The sequence below is a fragment of the Oncorhynchus keta genome, chromosome 34 (genome assembly GCF_023373465.1).
Source record: "Oncorhynchus keta strain PuntledgeMale-10-30-2019 chromosome 34, Oket_V2, whole genome shotgun sequence".
NCBI classification, from domain to species: domain Eukaryota; kingdom Metazoa; phylum Chordata; class Actinopteri; order Salmoniformes; family Salmonidae; genus Oncorhynchus; species Oncorhynchus keta.
This window is the reverse complement of record NC_068454.1, coordinates 25,586,831-25,609,509: the sequence shown is the minus strand read 5'-3', so window position 1 is coordinate 25,609,509 and position 22,679 is coordinate 25,586,831. Positions and strand designations below refer to the sequence as shown.

The window sequence follows — 22,679 nt, the reverse complement described above, 5'->3', positions numbered from 1 at the left end:
ATTAGACAATGTTCCTGTCCTGCTAAGCATTCAAAATGTAACGAGTACTTTTGGGTGGCAGGGAAAATGTATGGAGTAAAAAGTACAACATTTTCTTTAGGAATGTTGTGAAGTAAAAGTAACAGTTATCAAAAATATAAATTGTCAAGTAAAGTACAGATACCCCAAAAAACAACTTAAGTAGTACATTCAATCATTTTTACTTCAGTAATTCACACCACTGTTTAAAACTGTTGCAGAGTTTAATGGCTGTGAAAGGAAAAAACTGTGTAGTTACTCCACCACACTAACTTAATTGACAGAGCAAAAACTTTTTGTCCCGATTATAAACTATTGTGTTTGAAGCAAATCGAATACAGCAAATTACTGAATACCACTCTCCATATTTTCAAGCATAGTGGAGGCTGCATCATGTTATGGGTATGCTTGTAATCGTTAAAGACTGGGGAGCTTTTATGATAAAAAAAGAAACAGAACGGAGCTGAGCACAGGCAAAATCCTAGAGGCAAGCCTGGTTCAGGCTTTAACACAACAAATGTGGAATAAGTCAAGGTGTGGATGAATACAGTACTTTCTGAAGGAATGGTATGTGTGTGGCTTTGATTCAAATAAAAATGTATTCCTCACGTGCACAGGATCCAGGGGATACATATCTCTCTCAGTTGTAATGATGTGGATAGAAGGTTTCAGGGTGGGTTGGGCTCTATGTTTGATGAATTTGGGGAGCAGCATGCAAGCCATCCGCCAGAGGTTTAACTCACTTTGTGAAGTTTCACGTGACGGAATTTAGTCATGAGCCGAACGATGTGAGGTTGCGCACAGGCAGAACGACCGACGCATGAAGAAGCGCAACAGGAGTTGAGCGCGCCCAGTCTCTATTCAACTCTATCCAGATACAATTCTAAAGTTGGTATTGGGATGTACGACTTTTCTCTGTTTCCGTGGATTTGAATAAACGACGTTTTTATTTAATTTTGTTTTCATCTGCCTTCACTTGTAATCTCTTCGTGTTAGAAAAGTTGGTATTTGTTTTACAAAAATGGAGCGAAAAACGCCGGGCAATCTTTCTTGCTGTTGGAGCTTTCTTCTCGCGTACTTCTGGTGCTGTAATCTCACCGAGTGTTACAATTTGGATGTAGACCACCCCATTAGTTTCAGTGGACCAAGTGGATCTTTATTTGGATATTCTGTATTGTTACACAAGAACCAGAAAAGCACATGGTAAGTGAATCAAACATTGTGGTAGGCTTTATTTAAACCTCTATTCATACTGTAGAACACCATAACTGAATAGGCTACACACATTTAGGCTATTAGTTGTTGAAGAATGAACAAAATGGGTATTCAGCCCCAAAATGTGTGAAAACTGTTAATTAGGGATTCTATAAACACAAGTACCTTTTGACACAACAAAACACCAGAAACTGCACATTACGAGTATCCATGTTGCCTTTTTTTGTTTTTCAGTGTGAATGATTTGTTTGTTCGATATCCCACAGCTGATGTGTATAAAACTGTAACGTTAGGGGTATTCATTTCCATATTGCCTGTTATAGGTTATTAGTCGGAGCTCCAGTTGCGAATTCATCTTCCTACCCAGCCGTAAAAAAACCAGGAGCAATTTATAAGTGCAGCATCTCGGACAAGAGAGAATGTCATCAAATATCAACAGGTTTGTAATATCGACTTTACCAATAAAAAAATCTGTGTTGCTTCCAAGTTATTTGACCAAGGTGGTTTTGGGGATTTGTGCACTGACATTGACCCATTTCCGTTGGATTATATGAAAGCACGTCGGTCAAATAACTAGAACCACTTCATGTTTAACACGGATGCCCCACAGATTGTTTTCGAAGGGTTTATAAGGCATTGTTAAAGGTCATTGCCACCTCTCAATTCACGTTCTCTCTCTCACTCGTTGGTGTGTGTGCTTGCATGTGTGTGTGTCTGTACTACAGGTGTGGACAGTTGTGGGAAGACATGCTTCTCTGAGAGTGACAACCAGTGGCTCGGAGTCAGCCTGTCCAGACAGCCTCGTGATGGCCATGTATTGGTATGTTAAGTCAATCAATAAATCAATCACATGTATTTATAAATCCCTTTTTATATCAGCAGGTGTCATAAAGTTCTTTACAGTGATGGTCATGTATTGGCTATGTAGATTAGTCCCAGTAGGGGTAAACAAATATTACAATCCCTTCTCAGATGGTCAGTATTGGTGTAAATTCCAGTAATACAGTGTTTGTGCCCATTCCGAGACTGAAATCAAATAATGAGATGGGTACATCTTGTATTGGTGAACTTTGTTTATTAAGGCCAGGCATCACACCCTCATTGGGTATTTTATTTCCCTTAATTTATATCACAATCAACTTTTGCCAGTTGAATGTAGGCACAAATATAATACTTTTTTTGTATTAAAACATTGATTAAATATTTTATTAAAATAAAAAAATATTTGCAACATGTATCTAGGATACAAAAATGTACAACATATCAACAATTCCCTCTGAGCAAGTCTGGAGAATATGTCTAAGGATAACCAAACACAATTTGATGAATGCAGATGCTTCTGAAGCTGAACATTTTCTGTTGGCTTGTAAGAAGAATCTGACTTTCGGGAAATGGCAGTTGAAGACAAGTACACTGAATTTAGACTAACGTCAAAAAGCAAACGCCTATTTAGACCCAATCACCATCTCTTCAAAGTAAATGATTAAGTATAGGCCAGTTTGTAACAATCTCTATGAAATGGGCTTTTAGTGCAATTCAATGTAGTCAGCTTTGAAATTATTGATGTATGTCCATTTTAAAGTGGTTCAAATTCATTAAAATGTTGATTACAGCAGTATGATAAACTAAAGAAAATATATAGTACCAGTCAAAAGTTTGGACACACCTACTCATTCCGGGGGTTTTCTTAAGTTTTCTATTTTCCACATTGAAGAATAATAGTGAAGACATCAAAACTTTGAAACAACACATTTAACACCAAAAAAGTGTTAAACAAATCAACATATATTTTAAATTTGAGATTCAACGTGGCTACCAATTGCCTTGAGGACAGCTTTGCACGCTCTTGGCATTCTCTCAACCAGCTTCATGAGGTGCATTATTGAGATGTGCATTATTGAAAGTTCATTTGTGGAATTTCTTTCCTTCTTAATATGTTTGAGCCAATCAGTTGTGTTGTGACAAGGTAGGGGTGGTATACAGAAGACAGCCCTATTTGGTAAAAAAAACCAAGTCCATATTATGGCAAGAACAGCTCAAAAAACGAAGAGAATAGATAGTCCATTATTACTTTGACATTTTCTTCAAGTGCAGTCACAAAAAATATCAAGCGCTATGATGAAACAGGCTCTCACGAGGACCGCCTGTCTTACCTATGCTACAGAGTTCATTAGAGTTATCAGCCTCAGAAATTGTAGCACGAGTAAATGCTTCACAGAGTTCAAGTAACAGACACATCTCAACATCAACTGTTCGTAGGAGACTGTGTGCATGGTCGATTGGTGCAAAGAAACCACTACTAAAGGACACCAATTATAAGAAGAGACTTGCTTGGACCAAGAAACACGAGCAATGGACATGAGACCGGTGGAAATCTGTCCTTTGGTCTGATGAGTCCAAATGTGAGATTTTTGGTTCCAACCGCTGTGTCTTTGTGAGACGCAGAGTTGGTGAATGGATGATCTCTGTATATGTGGTTCCCACCATGAAGCATGGAGGAGGAAGTGTGATGGTGTGGTGACACTGTCAGTGATTTATTTAGAATTCAAGGCATACTTATCCAGCATGACTACCACAGCATTCTGCAGCGATACGCAATTCCATCTGGTTTGTGCTTAGTGGGACTATCATTTTTTTTTCAACAGGGCAAAAACCCAACACACCTCCAGGCTGTGTAAGGGCTATTTGACCAAGAAGGAGAGTGATGTAGTGCTGCATCAGATGACCTGGCTTCCACAATCAGCCGATCTCAACCCAATTGAGATTATTTGGGATGAGCTGGACCGCAGAGTGAAGGAAATGCAGCCAACAAGTGCTCAGCATATGTGGGAACTCCTTCAAGAAACTGGTTGAGAGAATGCCAAGGGTGTGCAAATATGTCATCAAGGCAAAGGGTGGCTACTTTGAAGAATCTAAAATCTAAAATATAATTTGATATGTTTAACACTTTTTTGGTTACTACATGATACCATATGTGTTATTTCAGGGTGTTGATGTGTTTACTATTATTCTACAATGTAGAAAATAGTAAAACATTATGAAAAATCCTTGAATGAGTAGATGTGTTCAAACTTTTGAGTGGTACTGTATTTTTTCATTATGTTTTTTATTTTTTTAATGTTTATTTTTTGAAAATACTCATATTAATGGACCAAAGTGCCCAAAAAAATCTCAGAATAGGTAGATGCAACATTTTTATTTCAGCCTGTAGTGCCTGGTCTTAAACAAGAAACAAGACTTGCATCCTTTGCAACTCTACCAGACATATCAAATGATCTCATATTACACTGATGTTCCTATTTTGAAGACCCACATCATTTACATATTTTGTGTTGTCATATTTTGTGTTGTCATTTAACGGTATTTTGTAAACTAGCTGCTGCGCAGTGCTCTCATTATGTCACTTGTTAGAATAAACACAAACATACATATTGTGTGTGTAGACTATTCCATTGTTGTTACATTCCTCCTCTCAAATAGTTGCATTTCCTCCAACAACATCTGTGTTGCTTCTCCTTCCACAGGCATGTGGGCATCGTTGGAAGAACGTGTTCTATTCCAGGAAAGAAAACCAGAATAAGCTGCCTCATGGTGTCTGTTACAGATACGAGGCTGACCTCAAACAGTCTCAACCACTCATCCCATGCTACAAAGGTACACTGTTTTGCATTTACAGGATATCTGATTCTTATTCATTAATGCATACCGTAGCAAAACGTTTTGCAACAGAAAAATATAAATGTGGGTTATAAATCACATGAATCAGTCAATAACCGAGGCCGAGTATCCATATGTTTTTGTTCTCGCCATGTCTAACTCCAAGGCCACACCTGTAAGCAACCTGCACTGAGTCTGAGAGCTTGTTGACAGTAAGCTTGCTTTATTGGCCAAAATGAAAATGCATCTGCCACTCTTTCTCCAGATCACCAACGGAAGTTTGGTGAGGACTATGGATCATGCCAAGCAGGGATATCCAACTTTCTGACTGAGGTATCAGTTCCTCTACATATTCTATTTAAACCTATAACCTTTATGTATATGCTAGTAATGCACGTGTTCACATACACATGTACATGTACACATACACAAGTCACAAACTTGAAATGCACACAACCCTTTAAACTGGGAACATTCCCAGAACATTAGTTAAGATTCTCTTTAAGTTCTAGTTCATTTTTTTTGCTCTAAGATTAAGATGATAACATCCCAAAAACATTCAAACATTCTTCGGAAAATGATTTAAATGAAATATTGGGATGTTTTCCTAACATTCACTAAAATGTTGTGCACAACATCTGAAACAACCACCACAGGACATTCCCCAAATGTTCTCATTAGGTTTCCAGGTAATGTAATAACACAATAGTTTTTGTGTTATGAGAACAAACATTTGCCACACCGTAAAGAAGGTTCTGCGAACTTTCACAGAACCAATTTTGGTTTACTGGGAAATCACAAACATAAAACAAAAACTGAACAACACTCTGATGTATGTGTTGTGTTGTTTTTCTTCAGGACTTGATAATTATGGGAGCCCCAGGGACATCGTACTGGACTGGATCTGTCCTGGTCTACAACACCTCCAGTAGGGTCCTGTCTGCCTATGTGGATGACAGCAGCACTGTCCTCTATGGCAGTTACCTGGGTATGTTAATTATTTTATATGGTTGGAGACGATCAGAAAGACTTGTCTGGTTGTCACATGTCTCATAAAGACACACAGTTGTTTTTGAGTTGGTGAAGTGTAATGTAAGGGAATACAGAGAGGAAGCATGCTTTTGTCTGTGTGTGTGTGCGTGGGGGGGGGGTTGCTCAATATTTGCTCAATTGTAGTTACTGCAAATCATCATGCCAGTTACATCTGGCTCGTTTCTCTTATCTCTTATATCAACCAGTGCCATCTTGTTCTACAGTACCTGTTCCGTTGCGTATTCTAAAGATGTATTAAGGTTTACAAATGTTTTATCAAGGTTATACTAATGTTGCACTGACATTGTATTAACATTGTGATACGTTTCCATTGCCAGGCTACTCTGGTAGTCTGATTCTTTGGTTATATTGTGATCCTTCTTTTCCTCACCAGGCTACTCGGTTGGGGCCGGCCACTTCCTCCACCCTGACTCCACAGAGATTGTAGGCGGTGCGCCCCAGCACGGGCAGACTGGTAAGGTAAGAGTTCATTTCATTCCTGTTTTTTCTTTCACCCCCATCATATCCCTTTCACCCCACCACCCGCCTGTAGAAAGAAGCACAGAACCAACTCTTATATGTGGCTTGCTTCTTATGACCTGACAAGCTAAAGGCGGTAAGTACAATACAGTGTGTGTTTGAATCACTAACCAGGGTGATGCTAAATATATGATGCATTGGGCATTCCTCATGTTACTGGTGAAATGTATGTGAAAAATACATGTGGGTTTTGCTCTGGTTGCCCTGTTGCAGGAGAACTTTCCTGCAATGCAGGACATTTTAAACTTGTCGGAAGGCTTTTATTTAGATATGCTTTAAGGATCTTGTCGTCAATACATTCTATTTACATTTAACTCATTTAGCAGACACAGACTATGTCCCAAAGGGCACTCTTTTCCCTATTAAGTGCACTAGTTTTGACAAGGGCCCATAAGGTAATGTAAATTAATCTCTCTGCAGAAAGTGGGGAATAATTTTGTCTTGTGGAAATTCTGTGCACATTTTATGGGGGAATATTTTATTTTTTGAAGACTGTAAAAGTTGCTAGTTCTTAATGGCCTCAAAGCATTTCACTGTAAGGTCTACCTACACCTGTTGTATTTGGTACATGTGACAAATAAAATGTGATTTGATTTGAGATCATGTCTGTATGGGTATTGTGATATGATCTCAGTAGTTTATGCACTTTACCATTCATCCGTAGTTGGCTTTAAGTTTTGATGTGACCAGGTCGTTTCTGTCCTCTTCTCCAGGCCTACCTATTCAGAGCTGAAGAAAACATGCTGAAGATAATCAGTGAAGTCAAGGGCAGCAAGGTGGGAATTAGTAGCCAGATATCTTTACTGCCAGGTTCCCTGACACAGATCAAGCCTAGTCTTGTACTAAGAATCTCCATTGAGCATGCTCTTTAGTCTAGGACTGGGTATAAGCTTTGTCTGGGAAACCGGAAATGAATGTCTTGATTTTGATGCAGAATTCGATCATACCTCTTCACTGCAAAATCACTTTGTGACAACTGCTGGCTTCATAAATAAATTTGATTGATTTGATCGACTGTATTAACTTGAAACCTGTTTTCCTATACTGTAGCTCGGCTCGTATTTTGGTGCCAGTGTGTGTGCTGTGGACCTGAATGGAGATGGCCTGTCTGATCTACTGGTAGGATCTCCCATGTACAGCACCGTGAGAGAGGAAGGACAAGTCCATGTCTACATAAACCAAGGAGCCGTAAGTACTGGGATCTTTCCCAATCTGTTTTTTCTTCAATTCAATACAACTTTATATTTCTCCCCTCAGGGGCAATTATGATAGGCTTGTCACTTACAAGTATCATAATCAGCACCCTCCACATAAAAAATACAGTATACGACAGACAACCTTGATTTCCCTGATTCCTCTTCTTGCCTTCTCAAAACTCATTGGAGGAGAAGGTCAGGAGGGAGGGACATTGGATCTTCTCTTCCAATGTGGCTTGAGAAGGAGGTGAGGAGTGAGGATGCGAGGATTCGAGGAAAAACAAATTGAGTGAGATACAACCTTTCTTTCACCACTATCGTAAAAATAACTTATTGTGCAGTTATTGTGTGTCTAGCTGTGAGATTTTCAAATAGCCTTGGATCTAATGTAATTTGATGGTCCATTACCTATTGAAATTTTACTCTAAACTTTGTGAAGCTGTTATATGGAACACTGTCCCTGAAGATACAGTATTTGTTAAAACAGAATAACATCAATAGAGACTTCCTACCTCACATCTCACACACATACTGTTATCTTCACAACGTAACTCTGTAGTTGTTAAATATGATAGAAGTTAAGCATCTCATACAATACTGGCGTTGTGCACTGTTATAACAAAAAACTTTCAAAACCAATGATGGTATCACTTAACATTAAGTTGCTCTTATACCTATGTAGTAACATCTAGACTAACTATTCAGCTTTCAGAACAAAGAGATAACTTTATAGAAATGAATATGCTCGAGTAAAGAGATTTTTATTTTATTGCCATTTCCTATAAAAAGAAGAGGCTGGAGTTACTATATTACTGTACTCTCTTATACACTGGCAGATGATATAAAACAACACAGCATGATGATAGCAGGACCTGAGGACTGTTTCTATGACTGATGAGTTTGTATTACGGAACGCTAAACCAGCAGATATCTGCTACATTTATAGTGTACTACTAAGGACCAGGCAACTCTGCATGACATGAGTAACTTTACGTAATTACCAACCTAATGACTACAATTACATGGAGCTTAGCTAGCTACTTCCCCCACATATCTCCATCAGCAAATTACTGTTTTTTTCTTCCCGGATCAACTTTACAAGCCATTACCCTGGGCAGAGGCGAGAAGGAATATTGACTGTAAATGAATGTGTTTTAAGGCTAATATGAAGGAAGCAGAGTTTCAGTTGGTGGGAAGCAACTCGTATGCTGCCAGATTTGGGGAGACCATAACTGATCTGGGAGATATTGATGATGATGGCTTTGCTGGTGAGTGTTATGCATATTTTTTTTTACCAAAGATATAAAGCTATTCTTACTTTATCTTTAAAGTTCTAATGATCTGTCACAGTACAGCAAAACTATGATGACAAAATCAGCTACACTAGCGAATGTGCCAATGTTCTGCATAGGTTTTGGTTAAAAAAAATTAAAAAATAAAGTGAAATTGAACTTGGTTATATATTCCAAGTAGGTACTGTCCCAATTGTTGCAAAATAAAATATCTGCATATTTCAGTTGAATGCAATGTAGCCTGATCCACCATGCGCTCTCATTTTTTTTCAATGTAAGCTCGCAAGATCAGGATGGTTGATCAAGGCTATGAGCAATTGGCAGCTCTAAAACGAACAGAAAGTGAGCTATGCCAGTCAGAAGGAACTGCACTAAAGTCTGTGGTGATATTGGGTAACTGGGTACGAAGATACACACCATAAACCAGCCCCACTCAACACAGAGGCAATACCACCAACCAACCACATCCCCTACAGCTGATCACAGGGCCCCAGCACACTTCTAACTGCCACTTACACCAGCCTAACTGCCAGTTCCTCAACACACACACACACACACACACACACACACACACACACACACACACACACACACACACACACACACACACACACACACACACACACACACACACACACACACACACACACACACACACACACACACACACACACACACACACACACACACACACACACACACACCCACACCAGGGTTGGGGTCAATTCCATTTAAATTCTTGTCAATTCAGGACGTACTCTAGAATTCCAATTCTCTTCAATGTTTTTCAATAAGGAAAATCTGGAATTGGAATTTGGTTTACTTTCTGAATTGGGGCGGCAGGTAGCCTAGTGGTTAGAGCGTTGGACGAGTAAACGAAAGGTTTCAAGAATTTGTTCTTAACTGACTTGCCTAGTTAAATAAAGGTTAGAAAAAAAAGAGCACTCTAATTCCTATAAAGTGCACTAATTAACTCCATTACCCTACGGGCCCTGATCAAAAGTAGTGCACAAAATAGGGAATATGGTGCCATTTGGGATGCATCCTAAGTTAACCACTGACTGACTGTAAATGTGTTCCAGATGTGGCAGTGGGGGCTCCGCAGGAAGAAGAGCTGCGTGGGGCTATATATATCTACAATGGGAGGAAAACAGGGATCTCTCAGACCTTCTCTCAAGTATGTATTCAGCTATGGCTTTGTCCCTTCCAGCTGCTGTTTGTCCGCAGACTTCAGGGACAGGAGATTACTGGAAGGAAAGAAGGGAGTGAAGGGAAGAGGGGTCAGGGTGTCCCTCCTCTGACCAACGATCAGGGACAATAGATTGAAGGGAGGGAGGGAGATAGGACGTGAGGATCAAATGTGCCTTTATTTCTCTCTTTGCTCTCAGACAGTCGGAAGAGAGTTCCTGACTGTGAATTGCTACGATTTCCTTAAACTGTTTGGTCTCCTGCTTTTCTCTGTCTGAGCATGTGAGACAGTTTACATGAAGCAGTTACATTTAAATGAGCTTTTAGTTATGGAATACCATCGAGATAAATCAATGTATATGTAAATAAATGTATCTCAATGTGGAATACAATCTCTTGGAGAAAATATAGTTACTGTATATCCAAATACAGATCAATTACCTTACTTGAATCTCAAAGCTCCGTACTAGAAAAAAAGCTGAAATGTGTACTGTACAGCTTACATCTGGTAGTCATAGACAGCTCTGTTGGTTTGGGAGACAAAATGAAGAGTATGAAGTGTGTGAAGTACAGAGGGTTAAACTGTAAGAATAATCAAGCTGTTCTTGTTCCATCATCAGAGGATCACTGGCTCTGTTCTGGGTAATGAGTTAAAGATGTTCGGCCAGTCTGTGTCAGGAGGCATCGATGTTGATGAAAACGGTTACCAAGGTAACTATCCCTTTCTTGACTGTCAACCTTGACTGTCAACCTTTCCCTCCAGTACAATGTTTGAGTCTGTCTCGGTTTCTCTACTGCTGACTAGAACAGAACACACGGAAATGTCCTGTTATTATGTCACACATGCTGTGCCTTAAATTAGTAAGATGGTCAAAACATGGCAGTGGTGGGAACAGAACTGAGAACTGAGGACAGGGGACGGGAAAATATGTGTGCACGTGGGTGAGTGTGTGTGTGCACGTGGGTGAGTGTGTGTGTGTGTGTGAGTGTGTGTGTGTGTGTGAGTGTGTGTGTGTGTGTTTTGGCTGCTACCAAGGGAAAACCAAATTGGGCAGTGGGAATATCCTGGGGTTTAAATTAGGGTCACTACTGATGGTTGTCTGCTTACTCTCTGCTTCTCATCTTCGCATCTTCCACTAGTGATACACTGTGAACTAAACAGGATATACGGTAGACTGGCAGAGAGAGAGATGTAGACAGTTAGTCATCTCTTAGAACTGGTACATTGTAAAGTATTGTGTACTGTCTGTCAATAAAACATTTCCTTCGTTTTTTTCATGTGTTATTTGTTTTAATTGTTGTTTTATAGATTGATTTGTAACGCAAGTGTTAAATACTTTTCTAAAAACAAAACGCATCAGTTTATTGCCACACTGTAAAATAAATCCTGTTGTTTTTATGGTAACTTACTGGCAGACAGTTAGTTACCTGTAAGTTACTGTAGGAAAAAAGTACAGTATGTTACAATAACTTCCAAAGGAACATTGGTTTAACAGTACATTGCTGTAAAGTTTAATGGAGTTTTGGTTACAGTGCAGTAAACTGTGTGAATACATTTTGTCTGCAGGCTGATGTGGATTGAATGAACAAACGAATGACCGAATGACTGACTGAATGAACAAATGAATGAATGAACAAATGAATGAATTAAAAACATTCCACTGATGTCTTATGAGTGGTTCTAAACTGAGTAACAAACTGGTTTAGAGCTTTAACAAGTCTAGAGAGCCTTGCAGCCAGATAGGCCTATAGCAGGAAATTGCATGGTCAAGATAATGACAGCTATCTATCTGCATCTCTCTAAACTACAGATGTAGCAGTAGGGGCCTTCCTCTCAGACTCAGCTGTTGTTCTGAGGTAAGAACTGTGTTACATATCACATTACATCCACTAGATAACTCATCTCTGAAACTAGAATTACTGCATTCATGTCAGAGATGTCGGGTAGAGGTTAAGCTTTCAATGAACATTGGTGAACATTTTATCTTACATTTCATTATTTTACTTTCTGAATATTACCTCAGTGAAAGTGGCTTGGCCCATGTATTTGACCTGTATAGTTCCCTGGCCATGTTTACCTTTTGTAATACCTTTTGGTTTGTAGATTTGTTTGTCTTCTGGCCCATATACTGTAGCTCCCATATTCTAATGCAAATGTACAATTGTATTTGTTTTGACACAGAGTGTCGATGTGTTGTTTTCATGTTGTTGACATGTTGTCGTCTCCCTGTGCCAGGACTCGTCCAGTAATAGTGGTAGAAGCCTTCATGCCCCTGCCTGTCAGTGTAGACCGCTATGTAGCGCTGTGTTCTGACAACGGTCTTCCTGCTGTCTGCATCAATGCTACAGTCTGCTTCAGGGTCCATGCTCGACACTTCACCTCTTCAATAGGTGAGCAGACCCTCTACCCGTGCCCCTGGCTCCCTCATAGCCCTGCACTGTGAAAACAACCTGTCTGTTTGCATTGTGTTAATCATTACATTAGTGAAGGTTATGTGTGCAGGGGCACTTACAAACAAAAGACAGTTTTGGTTCTGGTGTGTGTACTTAATAGTAGAGGTCGACCGAATATGGTTTTTCAACACCGATACCGATTATTGGCGGACCAAAAAGGCCGATACCGATTAATCGCCCGATTTGTATTTATTTATTTGGAATAATGACAATTACAACAATACTGAATGAACATGTATTTTAACTTAATATAATACATCAATAAAATCAATTTAGCCTCAAGTAAATAATGAAACATGTTCAATTTGGTTTAAATAATGCAAAAAAAGTGTTGGAGAAGAAAGTAAAAGTGCAATATGTGCTATATAAGAAAGCTAACGTTTCAGTTCCTTTCTCAGAACATGAGAACATATGAAAGCTGGTGGTTCATTTTAACATGAATCTTCAATATTCCCAGTTAAGAAGTTTTAGGTTGTAGTTATTATAGGAATTATAGGACTATTTCCCTCTATACCATTTGTATTTCATTAACCTTTGACTATTGGATGTTCTTATAGGCACTTTAGTATTGCCAGTGTAACAGTATAGCTTCCGTCCCTCTCCTCGCCCCTCCCTGGGCTCGAACCAGCAACACAACGACAACCGCCACCATCGAAGCAGTGTTACCCATGCAGAGCACGGGGAACAACTACTAGAAGGATCAGAGCGAGTGACGTTTGAAACGCTATTAGAGCACACAACTAGCTAGCCATTTCACTTCGGTTACACCAGCCTCATCTCAGGAGTTGACAGGCTTGAAGTCATAAACAGTGCAATGCTTGACGCACAAAGAAAAGCTGCTGGCAAAATGCACGAAAGTGCTGTTTGAATGAATGTTTACGGGCCTGCTTCTGCCTACCACCGCTCAGTCAGATACTTAGATACTTGTATGCTTGTATGCTCAGTCAGATTATATGCAACACAGGACATGCTAGATAATATCTAGTAATATCACCAACCATGTGTAGTTAACTAGTGATTATGATTGATCGTTTTTTATCAAATAAGTTTAATGCTAGCTAGCAACTTACCTTGGCTTACTGCATTTGCGTAACAGGCAGTCTCCTTGTGGAGTGCAACGAGAGAGGCAGGTCGTTATTGCGTTGGACTAGGTAACTGTAAGGTTGCCCCGAGCTGACAAGGTGAAAATCTGTCGTTCTGCCCCTGAAAGAGGCAGTTAACCCACCGTTCCTAGGCCGTCATTGAAAATAAGAATATGTTCTTAACTGATTTGCCTAGTTAAATAAAGATATAAATATATATATATATATATATATAATTAAATCGGCAAATCGGCGCCCAAAAATACCAATTTCCGATTGTTATGAAAGCTTGAAATCGGCCCTAATTAATCGGCCATTCCGATTAATCGGTCGACCTCTACTTAATAGTGACCAAAAACTAATTTTTCAAACATGCTATAGTAATGTGAGCATTCCTATACTACTAGTATGTATGTGGAAAATGGTATAATGCACGAAGTCTAGTATAGGAAATAGTTATGAAAGCCCCTGACCTGGACTAGTTGACAGAAAACACTGTTGTGTCGGAGACAGACTTTTTCCTTATCACTGTCAGTCCTTCCATCTTATCACTAGTCCCTGAGGCGTGGGACAGTTGGTTAGTTTGTTAACCCTGCCTTATCAAGGGTTATCTATGCAGAGCATTCCTGTGGTGAAAGTGTCTGTTAGAGCCTGTAAGGCTCTGGCACAGCCCTGTCCTGATAGATACAATGATGTTGTCCATCTATGGAACATAGGCAGTTAACATTATCTTTTTGGTGGGATTTTAAATGGTGAATTACAGAAAGGATTTAAGTTATTCAAAGTTATCTGGTATCGCTGTGAAACATCACTGTCCTTTGATGGTAAACGAAAATGTGTCTTGCGAAATAAAAAATATAAAAAATATGTTTTCCCCATCTATAGTACATTTATGATTAGGGCTGGGTCTGGGGTTGTGTTTGGGGCTGAGAAAGAGGCTGGGTCTGGGGCTGAGGCTGGAGCTAGGCCTTGGGCTGGTAGTAAGGCTGGGTTGCAGGCTGGGGTTGAGGCTGGGAGCCTGGGCTGGGATTGATGCTGTTGCTGAGCCTGGGGTTGAGGCTGGAGTTGAGATTGTGGCTGGGTCTGCGGTTGAGGCTGGGGCTGAGACTGGGGTTGTGATTGGATCTGGGGTTGAGACTTGGATCTAGGTCTGTATGTCTGGGACTGGAGTTGAGGCTGGGGTTGAGGCTTGGTCTAGGTCTGTATGTCTGGGTCTGGGGTTGAGGCCTGGATCTAGGTCTGTATGTCTGGGTCTGAGAGTGGGGTTGAGGCTTGGTCTAGGTCTGTATGTCTGGGGTTAAGGTTGGGTCTAGGGTTGAGGTTGGGTCTAAGTCTGTATGCCTGGGGTTGATACTGGGTTTAGGTCTGTATGTCTGGGATTGAGACTGGGTTTAGGTCTGTATGTCTGGGATTGAGACTGGGTTTAGGTCTGTATGTCTGGGATTAGACTGGGTCTATGTCTGTATGTCTGGGATTGAGACTGGGTTTAGGACTGTATGTCTGGGATTGAGTCTGGGTTTAGGTCTGTATGTCTGGGATTAGACTGGGTCTAGGTCTGTATGTCTGGGGGTTGAGGCTGGGTTTAGGTCTGTATGTCTGGGATTAGACTGGGTCTAGGTCTGTATGTCTGGGGGTTGAGGCTGGGTTTAGGTCTGTATGTCTGGGATTAGACTGGGTCTAGGTCTGTATGTCTGGGGGTTGAGGCTGGGTTTAGGTCTGTATGTCTGGGGCCCTGGTTCATGTCAACTCTGGGTGGTCTCTGAAACAAAATATTGTTACCTCAATGTTTCCTTCTCTCACCCTCCTTTCCACCCTCTCTCCCTCCCGCTCTCCACCCCCCTCACTCACTCTCACCCATAGTGCTCCAGTATAATCTGACAGCAGACACACAGCACAAGGAGTCCTTCCCCTCACGTTTCCATTTCCACGGAAACGGGACGTCCAACACTACAACAGGGCGGGTCAAGACCAGACACGACCACCTGACCTGCGTCCCCCACCAGGCCTTCATAAGGGTGAGTAAGAGTTCAGGGGTAAGGGGTCGGATGTGAGGGTCAGCAGCTGTAACCACTGAGAACTGTTGTCAGGTATGCAATGGCTTCAGGTAAGTTTAGAACCCCAGCCCAGACACTATAATCACTAACCCAGAGTCAGTTATTGTAAGACCCTATGCGTGGCCTCAAGTCAGTTTAGGCTGTGGTGTCAATTATTAAAATATCAGCATGCTACTGCCAGGCATCAAAGAACTGACTTCAGGTCAGGTCAGCATGCTTTTTTTTGTATTTTTTGTATTTTTATTAACCCCCCCTTTGGAAGACAAATATATTTTTGTTTTTTTACTGCTTTTCTGCTACATATACATACATTTTTACATTTTAAATACACATTTTACATACTTTTATATAAAGCAGTCAAATAACAATAAAATACTAATACATAACCAAACATAAGCTCTATAATTCCAACCCTCACCCACCTATCACCATCGACCACCCTTGTTTGGTTTCCATGTGCCATATATATTTAAATTGTGCTGTGATGTTTTACATAATTGATTTACCTTTCTAATTTATTTTTATTTTTATTTTACCTTTATTTAACCAGGCAAGTCAGTTAAGAACACATTCTTATTTTCAATGACGGCCTGGGAACAGTGGGTTAACTGCCCGTATAGTATCCACAGATTATGAGCTTAAGATGTAAAATTTCCTACTAGTATTATTATATTATTTAGTAACTGACTATGGCTTTCCAAATCGCCCAACATTGCTATTTGTAAGGTTCATTTTAAGAGCATGTTGTGATGTTTTAACCATTCCTGAACCTGTGACCAGAAACAAGCTACATAGGGGCAATGCCAGAATAAATGATCTATTGATTCTGTCTCTTCGCAGCAAAATCTACAGAGCTGAGATATATATAGCATTCTGTTGGTGTCAAGAATTGTATATAATAATTTTAATTGGAAAACTCTAAGTGTTGAATGAAGTGTAGTTTTTTGTACCAGTTCATAAACCATGTGTCGTGGAATTGGTACATTAAAAATCTCTTCCCATTTATTTTGCAACCTGTATGGCGCAGCTGTCAACACTTTTGTCCTCAAATGAAACTGGTATATTTTTCTATTTATGCTAGTTCCTTTCAGCCAATTTGTGTCTTTAATATATGGCAGGCAAACAAGTTCCCTATACTTCTCCCTTTTCACTTGCCTCCTCCGTTTTTGTGGTAATGTTTCAATTAGTTGGTTTTAAATTTGGATTGAGCAGATATTCACATATATATTCGATAGCTGCATATGTGACAACTCCTCCGTTTCAATTCATAATATCATTAATAAATATAATACATTTATTTGCAATTTTTTCCACAAAGAATGTTTTATTTATTGATCAGTATATTTGAGTTTAACTATAACGTTTGTTGTAATATTTCTTCTATCTTTTCTGGAGGATATATCTGAAATTGTAACCAACTTTGTATGGCTTGTTTAAGAAAGGGCGATACTTTAAACTAAATTTAATTTTCAATTTGTCGGAAATGAGAAGTTGTAATCTGTATAAAGGTAAAAAGGCCATTTTTGAACAAAGAATGAGCCTTTTTTAATAATCTACTGGAGAACCATTTTGGGTTTAAATATAATTTATGTATGAGTGATGCTTTTAGTGAGAGGTTTAGAGCTTTAATATTTAATAATTTTAGCCCCCCAAACTCATATTCATTATATAAATAAGCACATTTAATTTTGTCTTAGCATTTAATTTAGTCTTAACTTAGCATTCCAAGTAAAATGTCATCTTTTTTGCTCATATGATTTATAAAATGAGTCATCTGGAGTAGGCAGTGCCATTAGTAAGTAAGTAAACTGTGATAGGACCAAAGGGTTAAGCAATGTGATTTTTCCATGAATAGACAAGTATTTCCCTCTCCATGGTTGCAGAATCGTATGTATTTTTGCAAACTGTCCATTGAAATTGATTGTGGTAAGTTCATTTATATTTTTTGAGATGTGAATACCAAGTATGTCTACTTCACCATCCGCCCATTTTATTTGTAAACTACAGGGGAGTGTAAACACTGTATTTTTTACAAATCCAATACGTAATATGGCACAGCTGTCATAATTATGTTTTAATCCATAGAAAAGTGATCAAGATCTTCAATGAGACTGTGCAGGGACCAGATTGTGGACTTCTACATACATTGACACTTGTTTAAATCCCCTGGGTTTCTAACCCCTTGATGATCTTTTTGGTATCGCTGTGAAACATTACTGTCCTTTGATGGTAAACGAAAATGTGTCTTGCGAAATAAAACACAAGTCAATGTTATCCTCATTAAAAATATGATCTCCAATATATCGTCCATGTAAAAAACCTGTCTGATCAGGGTGAACAATATCTGGTAAAACCTTTTTTTATTCTATGTGCTATGCACTTCTGGTCAGGACAGCATGCTACTGATAGAGATCAAAGCATTATGAGTCAGTAGAGTCGAGGGACATTGTCTGATGGTCATAGACCTGTTTTACCTTTCGGTCGATGAATCATCGGCTAGTTTGTTATCAGGATGGACCATCATTTGGGTGGCAACTGCGTCAGCAACCAATGACCCATTCAGTTTATGTCTGATAAAGGGGTCTAATAAGGACAGTAGGTGACGTTGGGAAGTCCAGAACAGCGTATCAAGTTACATGGGAAGGAGCATAGTGAACTGGATAAAAATATAGCGGGACTGGGAGGAAAGGAGAGTAAGGGAGGAGTGGTTAAGAGTCCAGAGGGGAAGAGCCACAAAGTTTCCACAAAGTTTGCTGCTTCAGAGTCTTTAGATATTTTTGACAGATATTACTATGGAATACTGAAGTATAATTACAAGCATTTCATAAGTGTCAAAGGCTTTTATTGACAATTACATGAAGTTGATGCAAAGAGTCAATATTTCCAGTGTTGACCCATCTTTTTCAAAACCTCTGCAATTACCCTGGCATGCTGTCAATTTACTTCTGGGCCACATCCTGATGATGGCAGCCCATTCTTGCATAATCAATGCTTGGAGTTTGTCCGAATTTGTGAGGTTTTCTTTGTCCACCCGCCTCTTGAGGATTGACCACAAGTTCTCAATGGGATTAAGGTCTGGGGAGCTTCCTGGCCATGGACCCAAAATATCGATGTTTTGTTCGAGCCACTAAGTTATCGCTTTTGCCTTATGGCAAGGTGCTCCATCATGCTGGAAAAGGCATTGTTTGTAACCAAACTGTTCCTGGATGGTTGGGAGAAGTTGCTCTACGGGGATGTGTTGGTACCATTCTTTATTCATGGCTGTGTTCTTAGGCAAAATTGTGAGTGAGCCCACTCCCTTGGCTGAGAAGCAACCCCATACATGAATGGTCTCAGGATGCTTTACTGTTGGCATGACACAGGACTGATGGTAGCTCTCACCTTGTCTTCTCCGGACAAGCTTTTTTCCGGATGCCCCAAACAATCAGAAAGGGGATTCATCAGAGAAAATTACTTTACCCCAGTCCTCAGCAGTCCAATCCCTGTACTTTTTGCAGAATATCAGTCTGTCCCTGATGTTTTTCCTGGAGAGAAGTGGCTTCTTTGCTGTCCTTTTTGACACCAGGCCATCCTCCAAAAGACTTTGCCTCACTGTGCGTGCAGATGGACTCACACCTGCCTGCTGCCATTCTAGAGCAAGCTCTGTACTGGTTGTCCCGCAGCTGAATCAACTTTAGGAGACGGTCCTGGCGCTTGCTGGACTTTCTTGGGCGCCCTGAAGCCTTCTTCACAACAATTGAACCGCTCTCCTTGAAGTTCTTGATGATCCGATAATTGGTTGATTTAGGTGCAATCTTACTGGCAGCAATATCCTTGCTTGTGAAGCCCTTTTTGTGCAAAGCAATGATGACGGCACGTGTTTCCTTGCAGGTAATGAAGCGCTGGTTTATAGCTGCTATGTGTGCTCACTGAAAAAATAAGAGAGGGTGGAACATAGGAATTATTCAAGCGTCTCGCTCTATAGATACCATTCTTTATTTTACAAAGTTATGTATTCAATCTTTCAGTCATAGAAACGTATAGCAGTCCTTTTTTGGTATCATAGCATTACAACTTAGTCAACAATTTAGCAAAAGATAAAATATATATCTTTGTCTTCAAAAAAATAACTATGTCAGAATTAGGAGATTACTGTAGTGCCCTATCCCTCCTTAAGCTAAAGGCAGGTGTTTGAGCTGGAGGAGAGGCTCTTCGGGACATCTGCAGTGGCCACAAGCCAACTCTTTTAGTGGGACAGACAGCACAGGACACTGTAACATTGTGCCAGAGCCCAGGCAGACCCCCACAACAACCTACCCCAGAACATCCATTAGCGAGGTCAAGCAAGAAGCTCCCCACTTCTCAAGGTTGTATGTAAATTGATCCTTTAATTTTCTCTTTCTCTTTACCGCTTGTAGAAAGATGTCCGAGATATCTTCACACCCATCCATTTTGAGGTTTCGTACACTCTCAGAGAGCACACTGTCCATAACGGAGGATCCACTTTCCCTGCTCTGAAACCCATACTGCAGCAGAGAGGGGGGCACGGTAACCTGGTGGCCAATAAGGTGAGTCTCGTAGGGCCAGTTTCCCAGACACAGATTAAGGCCTAGATTCAATCAGATCAAATGTTAACCGGCGATAGCGGACACCCGAAAAGCTGATGTTTTAGCGGTGTCTCAGGTGAAACTGAGTTGGAGCTGTCAAATCGGTGAGCAGATGCAGATCATTGTAACAAGCCACACCCATCCCACTCGCATTAGAAGTTCAGAATTAGAAAGTGTAGGCTATACAGAAATAATGACACTCAAATTGAAAATCATTAAACAAAATAAATATTGAGGATTTATATCAGCCTTATCGAGGTGTAGATTCCGACTCACATTCCAGTGTTCGAATTTGTAAACAAGGCTGCATAAGATTTCTCTTAATTCAAATCCATGCAGCCAATGTAAAAACTATCATTTTGATGTCATGGATAGTCAGTCCTGGTATCCATAGCTCTGTCTATGAATTTGAGAGTAGTTACATTTCTCCGTCTCTCAGAGTTTCAACAAAACCGAGGCGGGGTGACCGTCTTGTTATTGTTTCAATGAAAGGATTCTAGCTTTAAGAATCATGCTCAATGGAGAATCTACATTGAAAGTGTTCTTTAGCCCAGGTACTAGGCTATGTCCGGGAAACTAGCTCTACAGTTCTCCACTCATATTGATGCATGGTATGTATAGTAGAGGATTCCAGAGGTGGGACCAAGGCATTGTTTTACAAGTCACAAGTAAGACTCAAGTCTTAGCACTCAAGTCCCAAATCAAGTCTCAAGTCAAGACAGGCAAGTTTCAAGTCCTAAACTTTGAGTTTCGAGTTCTAGACAAGTCCTAATGTGCTCTTCACCAAATGTAATACAATTTCATATTTCTAACAAGAGTAATAGTTAGTATATTACATTTACTCAAATCATGAATGCCAAATAAACTTTATATTTCCAAGGAAATACGTGGGTAGCCATGAGAAAGACCCCCCCCAATAGCGATCGGCTATTGAGGATCGATATGGGGGCGCAGTCGGCGATGTAGGCTTGTACACAATCGCCCAACCTTTACACACACACCCACCCACCTCCACACACTCTCTCTGTGTGGTTACAGTAGGCTAATGTATTTCAATGGTTTTCAGAACACCAGTAACATCAGTCAGGATTTAGGCTACCAACTGCCTAGAAAGTTGTAGCTCAATCTTGGGTGCAATGATCACGTTCCCGCACTGACTGACTATGTGGAGGCTCATTGATTTAACGTTACATTAGCCTACATGCTACACTAGTAAAGTTCTAAATGATATAGCTGTTATTAGCCTCGACTTACGGTTCTTTGTGCAGCTTCAAATGTCCAACAAAGTTGGAAGTTGTTGCGCCTCTGTCTGTCATTTTCTTCCCGCATGTTTTGCAAGTTGCAGTCCGTTTGGCTCCATCTGAATTCAACTTTTTCTCAGCTGGTACAATTTGATTGGCTGCTGTCCGAGTCAAACTGGAATCCGTTAAATGAAGAGTTGATGCGCTCCACACTTTTTGTTAATAGCATCATTTTTTAGATTTGGGTTGGGGAGGGTTATCAAGTCAGGTCGAGTCAAAAGGCTCAAGTTCAAGTTGTCACAAGTCATTGGTGTCAAAGTCAAAGTCGAGTTGCAAGTCATCATATTTGTGACTGTGGTCTGACTCCTCCAAGTCATGTGACTCGAGTCCACACATCTGGAGGATTCATAACTGTACGGATGGCCCCATCATCTTACACTTTATTTGCACCTTTCCTATCCATAGACAGAGTTTGCTCGGTACTGTTCATTGGCCAACTGCTCAACCAATCTGCAGGTCTCTGCTCAACTGGTGTTACCACAGTAAGTACAGTAGCATTTCATCATGTTCAATTACAATATGTTTTCTTTTTCTCACAACCTTTTGTCTTGAAGCTTTGACTTTCTATTTCTCATCTCTGCTGTCGACAAGGCTGAGCTCTTGAAAGGTTCATTTTACAAATTAAATATACAGCATTTAAAACAAACAGTATTTCTGGAGGGAAAACAACCTTCATGGGACCAAGACCAGGTGTTGTCAGTAGAGCCTCCATTACACCAATATGGTCACACTTAAATGCTTAACCGCCAAGCTAATACATGATCTGATTATTCATGAGGCATGTGTGTGTGTGTGTGTGTGCGCGTGTGTGTGTGTGTGTGTGTGTGTGTGTGTGTGTGTGTGTGTGTGTGTGTGTGTGTGTGTGTGTGTGTGTGTGTGTGTGTGTGTGTGTGTGTGTGTGTGTGTGTGTGTGTGTGTGTGTGTGTGTGTGTGTGTGTGTTGGTGTGTGTGTGTTGGTGTGTGTGTGTTGGTGTGTGTGGGTGTGGGTGTGGGTGTTTGCAGGCTTGTGAGGCCCTTAGTGCTGGTGGTGTCAAGGAAACCACTCCCTATACTGTAGGTCCTGG

The 22,679-nt window shown here is 40.3% G+C and overlaps 1 protein-coding gene across 1 annotated transcript in view; it reads left to right on the top strand.

The window, feature by feature from the left end:
- Positions 1-798: 798 nt before the first annotated feature.
- LOC118366868 (integrin alpha-4-like) overlaps positions 799-22,679 on the top strand; it is a 31,629-nt gene continuing 9,748 nt past the window's right edge. Inside the window, exons 1-17 of the mRNA XM_035749660.2 lie at positions 799-1,221; positions 1,557-1,672; positions 1,959-2,053; positions 4,758-4,887; positions 5,156-5,223; positions 5,749-5,878; positions 6,317-6,402; positions 7,176-7,238; positions 7,513-7,650; positions 8,818-8,926; positions 10,033-10,127; positions 10,759-10,849; positions 11,950-11,995; positions 12,375-12,529; positions 15,535-15,689; positions 20,126-20,275; positions 22,021-22,097. Of these exons, the coding sequence (XP_035605553.1) occupies positions 1,040-1,221; positions 1,557-1,672; positions 1,959-2,053; positions 4,758-4,887; positions 5,156-5,223; positions 5,749-5,878; positions 6,317-6,402; positions 7,176-7,238; positions 7,513-7,650; positions 8,818-8,926; positions 10,033-10,127; positions 10,759-10,849; positions 11,950-11,995; positions 12,375-12,529; positions 15,535-15,689; positions 20,126-20,275; positions 22,021-22,097 (1,886 nt within the window). The 5' untranslated portion in view covers positions 799-1,039. The remainder of the gene's footprint in view (positions 1,222-1,556; positions 1,673-1,958; positions 2,054-4,757; positions 4,888-5,155; positions 5,224-5,748; positions 5,879-6,316; positions 6,403-7,175; positions 7,239-7,512; positions 7,651-8,817; positions 8,927-10,032; positions 10,128-10,758; positions 10,850-11,949; positions 11,996-12,374; positions 12,530-15,534; positions 15,690-20,125; positions 20,276-22,020; positions 22,098-22,679) is intronic.